This window comes from Triplophysa rosa, linkage group LG7 (assembly GCF_024868665.1).
Source record: "Triplophysa rosa linkage group LG7, Trosa_1v2, whole genome shotgun sequence".
Classification (NCBI taxonomy): domain Eukaryota; kingdom Metazoa; phylum Chordata; class Actinopteri; order Cypriniformes; family Nemacheilidae; genus Triplophysa; species Triplophysa rosa.
This window is the reverse complement of record NC_079896.1, coordinates 13,695,496-13,717,286: the sequence shown is the minus strand read 5'-3', so window position 1 is coordinate 13,717,286 and position 21,791 is coordinate 13,695,496. Positions and strand designations below refer to the sequence as shown.

Below are 21,791 nucleotides of genomic sequence, written 5' to 3'. Positions count from 1 at the left end.
TAAAAATTACAGATATTTACCTAATTTGGAGTATTGGGGTAGTCGTGATATACAATTTTAATCTATTACAATTAAAAAGTAAAAAAAACAAGAAATTATTTGTAGTCTTTCAAATTATATGTGTGGGGCCCTTTCCTCTTGTTTCCTCATGTTGCTCTCTCTTTCTCTCCAACTCTTTGGCTCATGGGGGGCAACATGGCGCAAGAGGGTGTTGGAGACCAGGGTGGGAGCGGGGGAGGAGGATGGCCGAAATGAGAAAAGATAAGAATGTGTGTGTCAGTGAGTAAGTGAAAGCTGAGAGGGGATGAACTCATTACTTGTAAGCTGGACAACTGACCAGTCAAGAAGATACAACAAAACAAGCAGCCAAACATTTTGTTCATCCACCTAGTGAAACACAACTAGGAAAATGAAGAGTTTGGGCAAACTTCACAGCGACACAGAGCAGCTGCTAACATCTTTATCAAACACTCGTCCATCCCTCACTCTGAGTAAACAACATTGGGTAAGCACTAAGCAATCACACACATACACATCCACACACATTTATTTTTTATTTCATCTGTAATGACTGTTGTTTTAACATTGAGCTAATAATATGTTCTTTTATATATATTTTTTTCACATTTTCATCAATTTACTATGTTTGCCATTTCCATCTGTGTAATATACTCTACAGTATACTAGTGGAAAATTTGTATTATTTCATATATACAAATATTTATTTCATGTATGCTCACATATATAGTATAAATCTCATGCAAAATAATGTGCAGCGAATAAGTCAAAATAGGTTTCACTTGTAGATTTCGACCTAGCAATACCTTAATTTAGTTGTATTTTCACTGTATTATTCAGTTCATAACACTTTGTTTCTTCTATGCCAAATTAGTGGATCTGTTATGCTGTGCAAGTAGCTTGAATGCTTTGGCAACATTGTAATAGTTTACAATTATGCCAACAATTATTCTTGTTTGAAAACTGAATGTCTGTCAAAACTGGGGTGATTGAAAGCAGTTCTGTCTTTACTCGTGCCTTAGGGATGCTTATTCTCTGGTTCTGTTGTCAAAACACCAAAATGCCTTAAAAAATGACAAGGACATGAAAGAAACACAAATGTCTACTAATGTTTTTAAGCAACTCATTTCAGTTACTGACTCTTTAAAAGGCTGACATGACACCTGACCTTCTTTTTGCTTATTCTAAACAGAAGACTAAAGCAGCATTAGACATTTGCTAGACTTGTCACAACAAGTAGTTGGTATCTTGAGATGCCTCCAACTACACCAACTTGACAAATGTTGTAAATGAAGGAAGTAAGTACAAGTTAGTACTTTTATGTCATACCACAATTAAAACAAGACAGTAAATTATGGTAAAAAAACTTGGTGGTCAGTCAAAAAGGATGTGTTAATAATTTTTGTGTGTGTTATGGAATTCTATCAAATGATGTATTTTTTAAAGCACATTATGAGTCATTTTGTGTTAAATAAAAAGGGACAACATAAGGCCGAGTTAAAAGCAACTCAAAATGTGTTGTCCTTAACAAGATGTGTTCAGTTAAGGACAGAATAGAGTGTAGAATACAATTGGTCTTAAAGGGATAGTTCACCCAAAAATGAAAATTCTGTCATGAATTACTAACTTTCTAGTTGTTCCAAACCTGTTTACATTTCTTTGTTTGGTTGAACAAAGAGAAAGATATTTGGACGAATTCTTGTAACCAAACAATTCTTGGACCCCATTGACTACCATAGTAGGAAAAATTACATTGGTAGTCAATGGTGCCCTGTTCTAAATTCTTCAAAATATCTTCTTTTGTGTTAAACAGAACAAAAAAATTATAAAGTAATTTTTCCAACTATGGTAGTCAATGGGGTCCAAGAACTGTTTGGTTACAGGGGTTAAATTGGGATTTGTTATGTGCTGTGGCTCTGTGGGGGATTTTGAGGGGTGCGTATACGAAGCTTATAATCTTATTAATTGACAAACTGTAAAATATAAGTTGAGAGAGCCCTTTGCTATGAACAATAAAATGCTGATCAAAGTCATTCTAGATGCCAGCAGTTTACAAAGCTACATGTTATAAGAATAAAATATTTCTGTAGGCCTGTGCCCTTTCCTTGTGTCAAATATCTTCATTTATTAATGTCCACAGAATTGTATGTATGACCTGAGTATTTCCAGTACTTTTCTTTGAAAACTTCATATAACGTTCTCAATGATTGAAAGGACACATTAACTTGTGCATCGTTGCTGCCACACACACCATGAACAAACCACTTTAAATGCTTGAATTTGATAAAAACAACATCATTTGGAAGTCGAACCTTTATTCACTAACAGCTCATTATGACTTGAAACTTAAAACAACTGTGCGCACCGGACGAGAAGTGGCTGGGCGCTGCAGAAAAGAAACACAAGCGCGCGCAGACACACGATGCGTTCCAAACAGAATATATCTCCCTCTGAAGGGCACTTCGGGAAGGGGATACCATAGAAAACGTCACTCCAAATAAAGAGAAAATGACGTTGTTTTTATTGCGCCTTTTGCCAAGTGAATACATACAATTGTGTTTTTCCCTTCAGAGCTTACACATCAAGAGCTTTACGCTTCAAAGAGAGTAGGGCATAGGGATGATCACTTCGGAATGGGGCGGAGGGGATGATTTCTGCGCGCACGCTGTTAATGTGCGACTGCGAGTTGGGTTGTTGCAAAAAGATCCATCAGCGATTATCAATGAAAGTGTATACTAGGGCTGAAACGATTCCTCAAGTAACTCGAGTAATTCGAATACAAAAAATCATCAAGGCAATTTTTGCTGCGTTTCCCCACGGACCGTTATTACTGACGCACAGCCCGCTAAACTCTGTTCATGTTACAGGCTCTCAAGTCTCACGCATTCACCGTGAGACACACGCATTTTAGTCTGTTCACACGCTCAGACGTATTTCTCATGTTGATAAATAAGTGAGAGCTTATTGAAATGGTGAACTGCTATTTTACTTAGTTTTAGTTTATTTTGCGAGTGAAACTTCATTGAGTCCATAAAACTAGATGCGGACTAGTGGATGCCGAATCATGTTATTAGTGATGCTTTGAAAAAGCATAACTATTGTTATTCGAGCATACATACTTCTTATAATTATTCTTGTTCCGCCAAAAGTTTGGCACGCTACTTGTCCCGCAGCTTTTGACGTAGACCCATGAATGAATACATCACATCGACGGGCCTATTCAGGAATGGTGTGCTATGACTTTTATAAGCGATCGGGTGGGGGGGTTGCGATAGGGGGGCGAAAAACCACCCGAAACATCCCACTGACTTAACATTGCGCCCAACTTTGAGGGATCGTAGCTCCGAGCGAGGATATCGTAGAAACATGAAAATAATACACTATTTGAATGGGTTATCAGGCTCTATAAGAACATCACTCACAATGGGGTGTAAATTTCACCCCTGGGGTGTGAGAGCCTCCCAAAATTTCCGTATACTTATAATGGCGCCCATAGACTCCCATTCAAAACCTAGACACAATACCTATATATTCACGTGTTATTTTTTCGCTTTGGACCCATGAATGACAACATCAAATCGAGCGGCCCATTGAGGAATGGTATGTGATGACTTTTGGAAGCGATCGGGTGGAGGGGGTGCGATGGGGGGCGAATAAAAACCCGAAAAATCCCTTTGACTTAACATTGCGCCCAACTTTGATGGGTCGTAACTCCGAGTGAGGATATCGTAGAAACATGAAAATAATACACGATTTGAAGAGGCTATCAGGCTCTGTAAGAACATCACTCACAATGGGGTGTAAGTTGTACCCCTGGGGTGTAAGAGCCTCCCAAAATTTTCCAATCACAGGAAGCATGCCCATATAAGACGTAAAACGTCCCGTGTTGAATATCTTAGCAGTACAAACACTTAGAGACAAGGGGGTGGGCTCATTTGACTCAGACAACCAATCAGTGTCACATGATCATTAGGAAGATATTAAGCCACCCCCATAGCAACCATTTACAGCAACCTAGCAACCGATCCCATAGACTACCATTATAAAAAGTCCATATGGATATCTTTGCAGAATAGTGTCGTAGAGACGAGGGGGTACGCTCATTTCACTCAGACAACCAATCAGTGTCACAGGATCATCTTAAAGCTATTAAGCCACGCCCATAGCAACCATTTACAGCAACCTAGCAACCGATCCTATTGATTCCCATTATCAAAAGTTCATATGGATATCTTTGCAGTACAGTGTCATAGAGACGAGGGGGTGGGCACGTATTACTCAGGCAACCAATCAGTGGCCCAGGAAGTTCATTAAGCCACGAAGCCACGCCCATAGCAACAAAACATCTTAACTTAGCAACCGTTTAACAACACCTACATCTCTTCATCAGAACATCATAGAGAGATGGGGGTTGGTCTGTTTCACTTGTGGTTTGAAGCATCATCATTTGGCATATGCTAAGCCACGCCCATAGCAACCAAACAGGTTAGCCTAGCAACCATTTAGCAACACCTATATCTCTGCATCAGAACATCGTAGAGACAAAGGGGGTTGGTTCGTTTCACTCATAGCTTAGAGCATCATCAATTAGCACATGCTAAGCCACGCCCATAGCAACCAAACAGGTTAGCCTAGCAACCGTTTAGCAAAACCTATATCTATGCATAGGAACATCGTAGAGACATGGGAGTTGGTTTGTTTCACTTGTGGCTTGAAACATCATCAGTTGGCAGATGCCAAGCCACGCCCATAGCAACCAAACACATTAGCCTAGCAACCGTTTAGCAAGACCTATATCTCTGTATCAGAACATCTTAGAGTCATGGGGGTTGGTTAGATTCATTAGTACTTAAAGTGTCACCACCCTGGTGCCGAGTTCCGCGGTTTGCCACGAAAGCATCACTCACAGTTTCTTTAGAAAATGTTTACACAGTTTACACATGTCATCTGTCTGTTCTGCGTGTCTGAGTGAATGAACTGCAGAGTTTAACATGCTACACGCGTGATGCTCATGAATTTGTCTGCGTCTGTGCTTTATGAGGACATGAACACATGAATCTCCAGAGTTGCTCTGAGAGTTTATATCAGAACATTTTACTGAGTGAAGCTAACACACTAAAAAATAAGCGTCTTCCGACGACCTGCCAAAATAAAAGTCCAGTTAACTCTGTATTTTTATGTGGACAAATATATTACAATTTAATAGTAAAAAAAGAAACTGAAACTAATTTAGATAAACTAAAAGCATCATGCATAAGCTGAAGTTAGTTGTTTACCTTTGAAATTATTCTTTCTATTTTTATTAATGTTTCATATTTATACGTTTGTATTAGGCCTATATTGCATTTTGAATGTAATATGGCAATGAAATATACTAAATGGGTTTAGTTTTCACAGATATTAATGTATGCAATTTTAGCAATAAATATGTTAATTTTTCTAAAAATGAAACAAATTAGTTGTTCATTTTAAGAGACCTGTCTTATTTTCTCTTGTATATTTAGTATTGCTCTTTAATAAAGAAAAAGTACCTATTATCCGAATACCCGATTAATCGATGGAAAAATCAGTAGAATACTCGATTACAAAAATAATCGATAGCTGCAGCCCTAGTGTATACACTGACAAAAAAGGTCAATTGTTACTTAAACTGGGGCACAGCAGATTTATACTGGGGCACGACACAGTGCCGCTCCATAACACCAAAAGAGCCGCACACATGCGGGGAGCAGAGCTATAGTCAGCAGCCTATGTGCCGGGGCTCCGCCCCAGACAGCCCAAGCTCAATTTAACCCCTGGTTACAATCATTCTTCCAAATATCTCTCTCTGTGTTCATCAGAACAAAGACATTTATACAGATTTGGAATATCTCGAAGGTGAATAAATTATGACAGAATTTTTATTTTTGGGTGAACTATCCCTTTAATGTGCATCTTATGTAAACAAAGCAATTAGGCAAGGTTTGAGAGGCTGTGCTATATTGTGAAAATCATTTATTCACAGAACTTCTGAATAAACAAATGCAAGAGTAAGAGATTCTCATAAGTGCTTTGTTTGGTGTAGTTTGAGGTGAACTTGATTTTAGGCAGTGGCGTAACTTTGTTTTGAAAAGTGGTGGGGACAGAGATGACAAAAACAATACTTTTATAAATTATAAATCGTAATAACTCGTTGGGAATATTGATCATATATAGTGGGCGGTCCGTCCATTGACTACTCTGCTTTTCAACTCCAACTCTCAGTAGGTGGTTCCCAAGCTATCATTTGGGCAAAGTCACTTGACTGTTGTGGTGCACTACATTTAAAAACAGTTTATTATGACTACAAATGTCACTTGTTCATTTTTTTATGTTAATGGCCCCTAAACAATACACACCTTCCGCAAGCATTTCTTAATTTCTTCCAAAAAGTGGTGGGGACATGTCCCACCCGCAAATTACGCCTATGATTTTAGGGTAATAAAATTGCTCATGTATGGACTTGTATTCCATTGCAGGTGTGATAGTAAAGTTGGTTACAGCTTCCCGCTCTAACCCGGGGGGAACTAACTTTTATGACCCGTTTCAGATTGAAGAAAGCAGTGAAGGGCATCTTTTACTGGAAGAAAAACAGACTTGTTCAAAGAAGGGTGAAGTACGGGAGAATGGAAAACAAAGGAGAAGCCCAAGAGCCAAATACATACCTGAGGGCAAAGGTGAGGGGTCAAACAACATTCTCTCTCATAATGTTCAGGCACCTCTGAGTGTTTACACTGAACACAGGAATTCTGACACAAGTATTTAAGAGCCCTCTGCGGACAATGTTTGTTGACATCAGATCAGGAGTCTCATTTATAAAACTGTGCGTTAGGATCCTTACTAAAAGTGTATGTGCGCTCAAAAAACAAAAATAGCCTACGCCCAAAAATATTTAGATCTATAAAACCGTGCGTATGCACAACTGTAAGCAATATTGACTTTATAAATCGCAGATCACCTGCAAGTGTGCATACGTGAATCAGCCTCATATCCCGCCGTATACACGCCAATTTTTACCCATAAATAGTCAATGCAAAGCACCTCATGAATGCTGATTCGTATATTAATAAGCCTGACATCCAATCCGCTTGTTAAGCCTGACGTCACGCACCATAATGGACGTATATCGTTCCCGGGTCTAAAAACTAACTAAAAATGATGTAAAACTGCCGAAAACACCCGATCCCATCCTTTACCTCCATAACGAAATCCAAAACGCCCACACATGAGATTCAGTGAGATCTCCAAATTAATAATTGTTATAATTATTAAAGCCAAAGAAGGTCTCAGAAGCATTTAAATGTTTACAGCATTTAGACTGATCATTAACACCTCATTAAAATCACATCATTAATCAGTGGTGTCCTTCACATGTGATAAAATTTGAAGACAATTGTAAAAGACAAATGTTTCTTTTGTTATGAACATAGTTAGGAGAGGGAACACACAAAAAGCCAAAGACATTATAACCACACCCCATTTTGTCATGATCCTGCCTCTCTTTGTCTTGGTTTTCAAGTGTTGTGGCAGGATCATGTCAGACCCATGTGTTTTATGTGGAGAAAAGGGCATGGCATTGTTTTGGTTTTGTAATGCCATGCTCTCTCTCCGGTGTTGCGTCTTCTAGCCCCTCCCCCTTGTTTCTCCGTCTACTTCCCATTAGTGTTTCATCCCTCTCACCTGTCCTGTCATCTTCCCACTAGTTCCCTTTAGTGTTTAATCCTCGTCACCTGCTCGTCACAGTCCCTGTCCAATTTTCCCTGGTTATGTTTTCACCATATATTGTCTCCAGTGTTGGGTGTCATGAGCAGCGTGGCGTGAAAGAACCCAATAGCAGGCAGCCAGAGGTGAAGGGGTTAAACAAAAAACTTTTAATGACAAAAATACAAAAGACAAAAAAACCCACGAGGGGGTAAAACACAACGAAGGCAGGGAACAAACGGGATCACACTCGACAAGAACAATACAACAACAACAAACTGATATAACTAACTTACTTAGACTCGACAACACGGAGCACACTGTCACAACATCATACCCGAGGCACAAGCGGACACGCATACAATCCAAACACAGTACACAGAACAATCCACGAGCAACAAGACAAAGAAACATGAGGGTATATATAGGGAGAAACAAACGAGGGATAATGACACAGGGCAGGTGTGGGTAATAAAACACTCAGGGAAAGATAACAAGGAAACGAGAGGGGTGGGGCTAATGACGAGACACTGGAGAGAACGTATATTATTGTCAAAAGGACAATAATATGTTTCTCTCCACACATAACCAAAGACTTTGTCATGGCTCTGCTACAGGACCAAGAAAAACATGACTAAATGAAGCAGAGCCATGACAGTTGGGTGTAACTAGTTACTAAAAAAAGATGATGGCAGATAGAGTGCAAACCAGTGAAATATACAACAGTGCAGATGTGAGGTAGTGCGAGAGCTTATTTGCTTATAGCTTTGTTTAACCTATCAGAAGAGGTAGTTGAAGAGGTGCAGACTGATGCTGAATGAGGTAGTGAGCAGTCCAATGCTGCATAAATGTCCTGGAGGGAGGGGAAGGAGACACCAGTGATCTTCTCAGCTGCTCTCACTATGCATTGGAGGGTTCTGCTACAGGACACTTTGAAGGCGCCATACCACACAGTGATGCAGCTAGATGGTCTCGATGGTGCCTCTGTAGAAGGTGCACATGATGGGGGCTGGGGCAGTAGAGACGCTGCTGTGCTTTCTTGGCCAGTGCTGCGGTGTTGTCATGATCCGGGTCTCTCGGGGCATGTGTCCTGCGGGGGGGGGTGTATTTTGTTTTGTCGAACACGTGGAGTGCCGTTTGACAGCTCTCCACATGTCCGGTGTCTGCGTCATCTGCCCCACCCTCGTGTTTCCCTGTCGGGCTTTCCTCACTCACCGGTTTATCACTCACACCTGTAGCTCCTTCCCCGATTAGTACTCTCCCCGCTCTCTTATTTATCCCACACCTGTAGCCTATCCTTAGTTTGCAGATTTCCCTATTTATTCCCTCTTGTCCTCTTGTCTAGTGTCAGCTCGTTGTGTGTGTTACAACCCTGCCTTACGAACCATGTCTAGTCTTGTCATAGTTATTTCACCAGCCTTAGCCTTAGTTTTTCAGTCGTAGTCCTAGTTTTCTGTCTTGGTCTTAGCTTCTTAGTTTACTCTTTTGTTTTGCTCCAGTGCCTTGGTTTTCTACACGTCCTCTCTGTTTTGCCCTTCAGTCTTCGCTGGCACCTCGGACCTCTCCACTGCACTCTTCCAGACTTCTCTCCCCTCCGGACGGAACCCGGCAGCACTGAGCTCTCTTCGGGTTCCGCAACCTCTCACTCTTCTCCGGCGGAGAGAAACCTCCGGGGTGGAGGTGCGTCTCTTCCGTGGATACTGCCGGGCTGAGCCGGTTCCCCGCGGACTCTCGCGGCTCCCAGAGGACCGTGTAGGACTAAAAAGAATCTTGTGCTTACTGGACTGTGCGGCTGGTGTCTGGAAACCGATTTCTCCCTATTTTCCCCTGTATTAAATAAAGCTTTCATCACCCGCAATTGAATCTCCGTCTCCTCTCTGACAGACATGACAGGTGTTGTTAGTCCAGGAGAGATCCTCAGTGATGTGCTCCCCCAGGAACTTGGTGTTGCTCACTCTCTCCACAGTCGCACCATTGATGGTCAGAGGAGCATGCTAAGTATGTACTCTCCTGAAGTCAACAACAATCTCCTTCATCTTCTCCACATTCAGAGAGAGATTGTTGTCACTACACCACCTGGCCAGGTGGCTCACCTAGCTCCTGTAGTTTGTCTCATCTCTGTTGCTAATTAGACCCACCACAGTCGTGTCGTCCGCAAACTTGATGAAGAGGTTGGAGTTGTGTGACGGTGTGCAGTCGTGGGTCAGCAGGGTGTAGAGGAGGGGGCTAAGCACATATCCTTGGGAGGCCCCCGTGTTCAGTGGGATGGTATGGATGTGTTACTGCTGACCCGTATTGCCTGAGGTCTCCCCGTCAGGAAATCCAACAGCCAGTTGCGCAGCGAAGTGTTTAGTCCCAGCTGGACCAATTTATGAGTGAGCTGTTGAACTGAAGTCTTTGAACAGCATGACGTACAAGTCTTTTTTGTCCAGATGAGTGAGTGCAGCGTGGAGGGCAGTGGCGATGGCATCATCGGTCGAGTGCTTGGACTGATATGCAAATTGGAAGGGGTCCAGGGAGGGGGGCCAGACTTGATGTTGTGCATGACTAGCCGTTCAAAGCACTTCATGAGAATAGGAGTAAGTGCATCTGGACGGTAGTCATTGAAGCAGGATGGAGATGACTTCTTTGGAACTGGAATGACGGTGGTAGCTTTGAAGCATGTGGGGACAACAGCCTGACTCAGCGAGATGTTGAAAATGTCTGTGAAGACATCAGTGAGTTCTTAAAGGGTCTATCTGCAAAACATTCATTAGAACACTACATTTTCAAGCAACGCAAACTATTTGCTTATAATTTGCTTATTTTTGTTAAAACATGAAATTAGTGTTGTAATAATGTGTTTACATGTACTTTGTATTTAAAAGTTACATTTACATGGTTTTTATGACATTTATTTCATATTTTATGACGCTTTTTTCTTGTTCAAGTATTTTATACACAGAAGGTGGTACAGGTCAAATTACTTTCTAGAGATGAGTATTGTCATGATCCTGTCCTTCTTGTCAGGAGTTTTCTAGTTCTGTGGACAGGGTTGTGACAGTACCATGTCTTTTGTGCTTGTTGTGTTATGTGTGGAAACACGTGGCCTTTGTTGTGACTTTGCGCCACGTGTTCTTCTGTCGTGTGCCTTGGCCCCGCTCTCTTGTTTCCCCATAATTTTCCCATTAGTGTTTCATTCCCCTCACCTGCCCCGTGTAATCTTCCAATATCTTCCCATTAGTGTTTCATTCCCCTCACCTGCCCTTGGTAATCATCCCTCATTAGTTTTCCCTATGTAAGGCCCACGTGTTTTCTATCCCATGCCGGTTCGTTACAGTTTATGTGAGGTTATTCCTACGTCTTGCTCCCCTGTTCCAGTCTTGCCTTTTCCAAGTGGACATAGTTTTTTGTTGTTTGTGACATCTTTTGTTTTTCCCCCTCGTGAGCAGTATTTGTTTTTGAGTCCTGTTTTAGTTAGTGTTTTCCCCCATTGTGGGTTTTTGTTTTAATAGAGAATGTGAAGCTGACATCACGCCCTAAGTTGCATGTTGCAGTCGGCTCCTATCTTGGGAGGTTAATACTCCACTGCTATTATTGTTTTGATATGTACCGTTACTTGTTTTGTTTGATATATGGAGAAATTGAAAGTGAAAGAACCATGGGCTTTTCCTGAACGACTCTGTGTAATGCTATTGCAGTTTTTAACACAGCAAGATCTACCTACCATAGTTATATTTCCTAATCAAACAAGAAAAACAAACACTGCATTGAACGCACTAGCAGCCATCCTCCCAAGACGGCACAACATTCAACGTGGCGTGACGTCGATTAACAAGCTCTATAAAGTTTTTGTGGTTACCTGCTGTCTGCATCTGGGTTCTTCTGCTTTTCTGTTTACTCAGATGTTTTCCACTGTCATTGAGGAGCCTGGCCACATGACAAAGAAAGCTGATCCTGATTGGTCGTCTTGTGTGCATTCAAAGTGCTGATTGGCTCGCAGATAGAACCTTATAGAATCAAATTATAATTCGATTTTGTAGATAGAACCTTTTTGTTTTCTTAAAGAAAGTCCCAAAATGTACACATTAAAAAAAAACATGGCATAATGTTAATAAGTTGTCGCAGAATATGTGAATAACTAAATTTTGACCAAAATTTCAGGTAGAACCTTATAATTCTAAGGCGACGAATTGTTTAAATAATTTCTCTCTGCTTCTTGCTCTCTCTAGAGTCATACACATTAACTGACCTCAGTGATGTATCCTTACCTCCTCATACAACGGCCATTTCCATTGATGACCTCTCTCCAAACTCACCCAGCAACCATCAGCCTCTCTCCTCCGAACGGCCCTCCACGGCTTCCCAGCGCACTGTTAAAGCCCTCAAGAGATGGCTGAGCAGCCCAGTTCGACGGCTGAGTCTGGGAGGAAAAGGCAAAGGTCACACCTCAAAGTCGATTCAGAGCCCAGAAGGATCAGCCTACATGTTCCTCCCTCTCTCACCTACCCAAAGTCCACTGAGTCCAGGAGAGAGGTCTGAAAAACTACCCCACACCTACATATCACTGGTATGGATACAATACACTGTATACTGATCTATTTCTGACATATCAGCAATAGCGTTACTTGCTTTGTTATATGTAATATTGATGTAAAATCATTGACCACAGTGTCTTTCCCTGTAAACAGGACTGTGATGAGCTTTCCGTACTAGCCTCTCCAGACAGCCCCTATTACCCCAGATACCTAAATGATCTACTGCAGGTCATACATGATGCATATCACATCATCTCATTTGTCTTTCCACAGTGTCCACTATCTAGGGCATATTCATATTAAAAGCAAAAAAAAACCTTTCATTTTATTTTCATGGGGACTATAAAATATGAGTGATTTGTAACATTAAAACCCTTTAACGCACCAGTAGCTCCAATCAGTTTGATTACATTTCAAATTAACTGACGAAAATAACTGTCATTTTCACCTGTTTGATCTAAAATTACACTGTAAACATCAATAACAGCTTTAATTTGGCAAATGACCATGTTATAAGCGGGATAATTCACAGCTAGCAGTGCGTTAAATTATTTTAATACACTTTGTGGAGGCCTCCACATCATGCATTAAGTAAGGGATAATCCATGGCTCGCTTATACCATGGTTTTTTTTATAAGTTAAAGCTTTTGTTGATGTTTACAGTGTCATTTTAGATCAAACAGGTGAAAATAACAGTTATTTTGTCAGTTGATTTTAAATCCCGTGCGTTAAAGGCTTTTAATGCACACCTTCCAGCCAATCAGAATCCAGTATTCAAACAGACCATGGTATAAAACCCTTTAACGCACGGCTAGCTGTGGATTATCCCTTACGTAACACATAGCCTATATAATTACCATGTTATTATTGCTCATTTCTGGTTTCTCATTATACTTTTTATTTTTTAATCAATATTTGGGTTTTTAAACCCTTATCTGTGTGCAATTTCAGAGTCGTCACAACTTGCTCCATGGGGACAATGCTCCGTCCATGACTGCTGAGGAATATTTACGATCAGAGGGTTCAGAGAGTGATGAAGAAGCTAGAAACACTGCCTTGGAGAAAAGCATGTAGGTATTTCAAGTGAATTTTGAACTTTACCATGGAAGTTCAGATATTAAACATTGACCTCCCGCCACCATAATAAAATGCTATCTGGCATAAAATATTGGAAACCCACTCAAAATCTGACATATCTCATTATGATGTATCTCTCATCTAGATATGTGTTGAATGAGCTGGTTGAGACGGAGAAGCTGTATGTGGAAGATCTGGGGCTTGTAGTGGAGGTGACGTATGAATATCTTAAAGAAATCCATACAAAATAAATGTATTTAATTTTTTTGAGGAGACTGTTGGGAGACTATACTTTATGTAGTAACAATACTAATATAAAAAAGTGAAAGAAATATTTGTTGGCTACTCAAAAAAGTAAACAATAGCCAAGTATACTAGCCAAGTACAGTTAAGTGCAATTTTAAGTATTTTTGTATATAAAAAGACTGTACATAAAAAGTAGACTGAAAGTATACTTTCTTATTTTTAGTTTGAAAGAAGTAAACTAATATACTATACTAATAGCATAGTATATTAGTACACATATTATTTTTTTGTAAGCGTAATGGGCATGAGTAAATAGTTTTTAAATCAATTTACACAGTATATACGTAAATTAAGTATATACATAAGTTGTAAATAATAAAAACACATTAATTGCTTCGCCTACATAAACTGTTTATAAACTGTATACCTTTAATGTACTGAAAGTCATTTAAAAGCATTGGTCAAATTCAAAAATGTAATTTTTAATCTATTAGTTGTTCTCTGACTCCTCCAGGGTTATATGGCCACAATGAACACTATTGGGGTACCTGAGTATCTGGAGGGAAAGGATAAAATTGTATTCGGGAATATACATCAGATCTATGACTGGCACAAGGAGTAGGTCACTTAAATGATCAGTCATTTGCCATCGATGTGTGTGTGTTTATTTTTAATACCATTGTATTTCCGACCCTTTGTTGTTGTTTTGTTGCATTGAGCAGCTTTTTCCTTGGTGAGTTGGAGAAATGTGTGTGTGAACCTGATTTGCTGGCTCAACTTTTTATCAAACATGTAAGTACAGTAAAGAGTATGTGTTTTCATCTGGAGGAACTGCTGTAAAATTACAGCAATTTTATTTAAGTTTCTAGTTTGCCAAATTAGCAAATAGCATAAAACAAGCAATATTTGTTTCACAGGAGCGGAGGCTTAACATGTATGTGATCTACTGTCAAAACAAGCCAAAGTCTGAGCACATTGTTTCAGAGTATATTGAGACCTATTTTGAGGTAATTTTTGCTACGGTTTACTAACTGGTATATGAGTTAAGGGTGTATGACTGTCCTGTTCTCATTTTTTGCAGGAAATGAGACAACAGCTGGGTCACAGGCTGCAGTTAAATGACCTGCTTATCAAACCAGTTCAGAGAATCATGAAATATCAGCTGCTCCTTAAGGTGTGCTTAACAATGATCTAGAATATATAGTTATAAGCCTGAATATGTACATGTAAATCCAGAGATATAGTTTTAAGTCTAAATGTATTAATGGGATATTTGTGTATGTGTGTGTTCGTTTGCAGGACTTTTTGAAGTACTACACTAAAGCAGGCAGGCAGACAGAAGAGCTTGAGGTACGTGCAGTCTTTTTTACAGTAGCTACAGGTTTACTACAGGTAAATACAAGAAAAGTAAGTAGGGGATATGAACACAAATTATCAGGTGATATATTGAATTATTTTTTCTCATCACAGAGGGCAGTGGAGGTGATGTGTTTTGTTCCAAAGAGATGTAACGACATGATGAATGTTGGAAGACTTCAAGGTTTTGAGGTACAGTAGCAAGATCACACAGTTTCACAATGGGATCACTTCTGTCTTAACGATCACAACATCTTTAATGACTGTATGTTTATTAATATACTAACAAAGTTTCTTTGTTTAACATTTAGTTACAATATGCCTCTACAGTATTATGTATTATCCCTGTCTAAAAATTCCTCTGTTGTGTGATATTGGTCACAAAATCAGACCTAACAAAATCATAATGAAACAATTTTAAACAAATGTAAATTCAGTAAATCACCACTTATAGGCTGTCCCTGTTAATCATAAACATTTACTAACTATTAGGCCTACTCAAAAATCACTGACTGCAGCTGTAATGCATCAGAGGAGAACTGACCCTCCTGGCTGAGACTCCCCAGTTCTTTCCCCATTTATACAGTACACCATTGGAGTTTTAGTTCCTTGCCACCTTTGCTGTGTTGGCTTCCTGACCGGGAGACTTCCGATAATGTATTACGTAACTTCTGCAAGTTCCATTAATATTGGTCCTCTCTGTTTATACTCTTTACACTAAATTACTTTTGTGTTTTCTTTTTCATGTAAAGCTGTTTTGAAACAAAAGCGCTATACATATAAACTTGAATTGAATTTAACCGAATACTGTATGTGGTATATTTTATTATATACTTTGACATCTTGAGGCTGGTAATGAGCAAAAAGTTTGAAATGTCGGAAAGTTCATCACCTCCTTTAATTTACCCATTGTCAACAAAATATGAAGTTTTTATTTTATGAAGAATTAATTTTTAATGCATTTTTACCCTTGAATATCCCATAATTCATTGGGTCCCCAGGGCCAGCTGAATGGACAAGGAAAGCTGTTGCAGCAGGACACCTTCAGCTTAATTGAAAATGAGAACAGCATTCTCTCCCGTCCCAAAGAGAGACGAGTCTTCCTCTTCGAGCAGCTTGTCATCCTTAGTGAACCAATTGACCGCAAAAAAGGCTTTTCCCTGCCAGGATACATCTATAAAAATAGCATAAAAGTGAGACACGGTGTGAACTGACATACCTAAGTAAGCTCGACTACGTGTTTGATACATACATACTGTATGATTGTTCCAATTATATATCTTATAGGTCAGTTGTTTAGGCATTGAGGACCGTTGCACTGACGACCCATGTCGGTTGGTGTTGACGTCTCGTAATGTTGATGGAAGCACGCACCGATTTATCCTGTATGCATCGTCCCCAGAAGTCAGATTATGTTGGGCAAATGACATCATACAGATTTTAGAATCACAACGCAACTTCTTAAATGGTATATCATTATCATTATACCTTTCCTGACACTTTCCTGACCTTGATATTGATCCTTCTACCGTCACTCCACTCTGAATTACCTTTTTTTCAGCCCTACAGTCTCCTATTGAATATCAGAGGCAAACAATTAAATCTCTTAGCTTGGGAAAGAACATGACAGAAGCACAGTCGCTAGATTACGGCCTACAACCCTACAGCTCTGCCTCCGTTGACCGCCAGCGTCTGCACTCCTGGAATTCTTCACATCCCTCTCTGCCTCATTAAATGGTTAATGTTTGCATGATTGCAATAACGACATGATGTATGACATGATGTGAACCTTGTAACATTGGAAGAAGTTTTGATGGTATTTAATAATTTGTAATCAATCCTTTTTGCTTTCAGATTTGTGTCTACCTTCTCATCTTCCTCCGCTGACCTGAACAATATCCTATCACGTGTCACATTCCTTTCCTGCTGACAAAAGCAGAATGGATTTTAAAATGATAAATTATGGCTAAATTATTCTTGAGCCTATTTAAGCATTTAAGCTATTTGAGCATTCAATATTTTAGTAAGAAAGTACACCACCAGCAAATTTATCAAAACCTTTAGTTTCATTTAATTTCTCGTTCACATTTTTGACTTGACGTTGTTATGAAACATTGAAACGTATAGACCACTTTGCAAGATGTAAACACTCATCCAGAGGCACTTTCATTTTTATTTATTTTATTTTAATGCTTACATACCTAACTAAACTTCTTTTGGTTGTATATTGTTAAAACGTTTGTGTAATGTAAAAAAACTGAAACAGGAAGTTCCTCTGGATTAGTTTTGGATCAGCGTCTTTTTACATCCGAAGTGGTCTATTGAGTATTTTGAACCTTTAAGACTTTACACTTTTCCTTTTTTAATTTGGATGTATTGGGTTTTAGCGGCTAAAGTTGGTTTCATATTTATATTCATGCATGCATTGAGAAGGATTATATGATTGTAAGTATTGACAGTTATGACTAAAAGCAGTCAGCGGTGGACTTAATATATGCTGAATTATGAACGGGGTGGTAAACTTTATTTCAGTGTAATTGTTGTATCATGTGAAAAAAAGTGAATTATGGGTATTTGACATGTCAGGTAACTTTGAGGTGTTTTGTATTCTCTTGTCAATGAAATGTTTTAATGTTTAACTTGAACCTTTCAGTACAGTTATTTTCAAAGGTATAATTTGACATTTTGATCAATGCAAAATCTGTAAATGAAAATAATCTCAAACTATGACTACTGTGTGATGTAGTAAATATATATATTTTTTAACAATTAATCATAGCAAATATTTTTAGTCATGAGGAACACAGAAGGTATGCCACAAGAAATTATCATCAATGTTTTTATCTCATTCCATACCACAACAAATGCTTAAACAAATCCTTACATTTGCCAAATAAAAAAACTTAATTTCACTTCTATATTCCAAGGGCTTTTGCATACTACATTAGGTTTATAAAATGATCAATAGGCAGGCACACTTGTAGTTTCTCTTATGTTTGGGACAGAGGATTAAAATAGAGGACAGAGGAGTAAAATATGTCAATCTTGTAGTTTTAATATATATACATAACAGATATTTAACCTCTCATTTTATCACCTTAAACATAATTTAAACATAATTATGTGGGCGTAACCAGTAAGCCATCCGAGAATTTCTCACCTACTCTTTTATGAATACTGAGGATTCGGACATACTACTGTGTTTTCTCATACTATACAGTAGATAAGTAGGCGTATTCGGACGCAACAGTAGTATACGCAGTCCTACTGCTTTTCACCTACTATATAGTATGGCAGTATGCGATTTCGGATTCAGCCTCGGACTGAGGATTGTGAGCTTCGTCTATTTCAGGTAATTACTGCTATTTTTTATTTTTGTTGATTGTTATTTGTATTTATGACCCTTGTATGGGTGGCTATTATCTTGTTGAACATGTTAATACCTTAAAACGTGTCTTTGACACTTTTTGGTGGTTTGGTACTTGAGATGTTTCTTAGTTTAGTTATTGTCCACTTTATAAGTGTAAAATCAGCAGCCAGAATGCCTGCAATTACTTAACAAAATGCTTGATTTTATTCACTTTAGTACTTTAGTCATTATAATGCGGTACATGACTGTCTAGAATTCTAAATTCAGTAAGGGCTGTACAAACATGTGCCAGCACATCTCAATCTAAATTATTGCAGTTATTTGTCATCACAAACGTTGATTATTAGAATGTTGTTATTTATAATTTTCAAGTGGGGTGTAGGACATGACAATATCATATCTTTAACCGTTAAAATGTTATATAGTGTAAATTCCTTTTCTGCATGCTCCTGACCTATACATTTCGTTTTTGTACTGAACACAAATTAACATATTTTAATGAAATTTTGTATTTAAGTCAATGGTGACCCAAAATGACTTCCCTAGTGAAAAAAAAGTATATTTTATTGTATTTTTAATCTATTTTCTTTTTCAATAGTACATTGCAAATATACTATCAAAAAATTGTACTAACTTTAAATATATAAAAATTGTATTACCATCATGCTTTTACCTATTTTTACAAAACAACTTTTAACACACTTTAAAATAATTGAAATTTAGTATATTTTCTAAAAAATATATTTTATAAAAATATACTTGAATTTAAAGATTTGTTTATTTTTTAAAAGTGTATTTATTTGCACTTTATGTAAATATATTTTAGTATTATTTTTAACTGCGTGGTGAAAATGACCATTGTAACAATGCATTGAAAGTATACATTCAAAGTATATTATTAAATAACCTGAAGTTGTAATATACTTTAAATTAAATTTTAAAGTCATTTTTAAGTGTACTTCTACGTGCGTGCAATAAACTTAATTACTGCTTTAAGAAATAATAAAACATTTGAAAAATGCGTTGAAAGCCCATTTAAAATATTTTTAAATAAAGTGTATGCTCTGCACAAAAGGCTACTCTTGTAAATGTGATTTAAGTAATTTAATAAATGTATACATAATGTCACAGAGAGGTCCAATGTATAAACATCAATCCATGACTAATGTTATACCAACAGCACACCATACGAAAACAAGAAAATGCGTTCTACTGGACAGGAAGTTCAGCTACTGGATTGCTATGTCACAAGTACAGCCAAGTAAACTATATTGCATGGCCAAAAAATATTTTCACTCACACTGCTTTATCACATTATATCATAATCAGTGTTCAAAAACTCGTAACATATCATAATTAATTTTAGGCAGAAATAAAGCTGAAAAACAACAATTGGCATTGATATCTGTAAAGCTGCAGAAATAGTTCCCCATGAGTCAGTTTTAGTCTCTTTCAATGTTGTTTGGAAGTGGAATGACATACAGTTTGTCCTCAGACCTAATCATTACACATTTACGTTTGAGTGATTGAGGAGGGACAGCAAACACATTATTTGAGTGAGACACTTCATATATAAATGTTGAGGATATATTTAGCTGAACATCTCTATACAACTTTCCTCCACTCTTGGCAAGCTCTTTAACTAAAACACAGAATCTGTTGTTGGTGGATGCAGAAGATGTCCCCTCCTCACACGTAAAATTCACCAGGGTCATAATTTCACAGAATGTTCCGTCATTTAACTGTACAACTGAATTGTTTCTCTTTTTAAGAGTTGTGTTCTTGCAGGAATGATAAAGAACTCCGCTACAAGTGAAACGGTCATAAAAAAACCCTGAATTAACTGTGTCACCAGTAAAGTCTTCAATAGCCATCCTCTGCAGCACAGATGTGTTACCTTTCTTCGGGCAACCAAAACCTCTGACATTATCTTGAAACTTCTTTGACTTTTGTGTTAAGTCAGATCTACTTTGGAGTTTGTCAAATAATTTTCGTATGTTTTCATTAGCATTTGCCATTGTAGTCCCTGCTTTTGCTGAGAGAGCCCTCCACCTAAGGAATCTCTTAACTACTTGATCTAGCACATGCGTTGTTCCGTTGCAAAACTTCAGCAATGTTCCATTAAATGATTCGAATGGAAATGTGGATGTTGCCCACAGTGGTCCCCAGTTGCGCACACTTGCTGCTAAGTGCATTAATAAATGCACATTAAAAGAAATATTAGTAGCACCGTAAAGTTTCTCAAAGTTACGCACAAACTTTCGAAGAGCTTGTTCTGCCATATCCACATGGTTTGCTTTGATGGCATCATGAAGAAGAGTGTGCATTGAAAAAACTAATAAAAAAAGATGATTCCAGTACTTCTTTTTCAAAATACCACCGGTTTCGGCGGGTGGGGCTTCCTGGGTCGCGGCTCGTGGGCTCTCCCTGTTCTTCGTGGACGTTGCTCGGTGGCTTTGGTCGGGGTCACTGAGTGCAGCTATGACACGTCAGAGGAGATCTGGCCTCCGCCGTGATGCAACAAGTACATCAGTTGTGTTTTTGGTTCCGGTTGATCTAACTAATGCAGCCTAAACCCTCGAAGATTTATATTATGGAAGAGTAGTGTATGCAAGATTAAAAAGATGCGTCTTTAGTCTAGATTTAAACTGACAGAGTGTGTCTGCCTCCCGGACAGTGCAGGGAAGACTATTCCAAAGTTTAGGCGCTAGATAGGAAAAGGATCTACCACCTGCACTTGATTTTGAAATTCTAGGTATTACCAACTGACAGGACGCCTGAGAGCGTAATGCACGTGAAGGACTGTAATACAAAAGGAGTTCATTCAAGTACTGAGGAGCTAAACCATGTAGGGCTTTAAGGCTAAAAAAAGTACATAGTACAAGTAATAAGTACAGATTACACTTTTTAGAGTAACCAATAACACAACACACTCATGGATATATTATCATACACTAGACTTGATTATATCTCACGGAGCCGATCTAACCAATATAGATATTATACCTCAAAGCGACGATGTCACTGATCACTATCTTATAACATGTACACTGCGCACTGCAGAAATCAGCCGTTTAACTCGTTATCGACAGGGTAGAACAATTACCTCGACTACTAAAGATAGTTTCGCAAAGAGCTTGCCAGATCTGACTCCTTTAATAACCATACCAATAAATACAGAATCGCTCGATGACATGACCAGCAAATTGGGTACTATTTTCTCTAATACATTAGAAGCTGTCGCACCTATGAAGTCAAAAAAGATTAATGAGAAAAACGCAGCACCATGGTACAATAGCACCACTCGCGCCCTTAAAAGAGAAACACGTAAACTGGAGCGCAAATGGAAACAAACCCAATTAGAGGTCTTTAAAATTGCGTGGAAAGAGAGTGCAAACTGTTATAAAAAGGCACTAAAAGCAGCAAAGGCTGAGCACCTCCGTAACCTCATAGAAACTAACAAAAACAATCCAAGGTTTTTATTTAGT

General features: G+C 38.5%; 1 protein-coding gene across 1 annotated transcript; it reads left to right on the top strand.

Annotated features, from left to right (window-relative positions):
- The first annotated feature begins 409 nt into the window (after nucleotides 1–409).
- arhgef25b (Rho guanine nucleotide exchange factor (GEF) 25b) lies at nucleotides 410–16,667 on the top strand. The gene is made up of 15 exons (XM_057337868.1): nucleotides 410–505; nucleotides 6,587–6,713; nucleotides 11,949–12,286; nucleotides 12,408–12,482; nucleotides 13,206–13,324; nucleotides 13,477–13,543; nucleotides 14,092–14,195; nucleotides 14,300–14,369; nucleotides 14,495–14,584; nucleotides 14,659–14,751; nucleotides 14,877–14,927; nucleotides 15,048–15,125; nucleotides 15,935–16,126; nucleotides 16,221–16,401; nucleotides 16,495–16,667. Exons 1-15 carry the CDS (start codon nucleotides 410–412, stop codon nucleotides 16,665–16,667), a joined length of 1,854 nt encoding a protein of 617 aa, XP_057193851.1.
- Nucleotides 16,668–21,791: the final 5,124 nt, after the last annotated feature.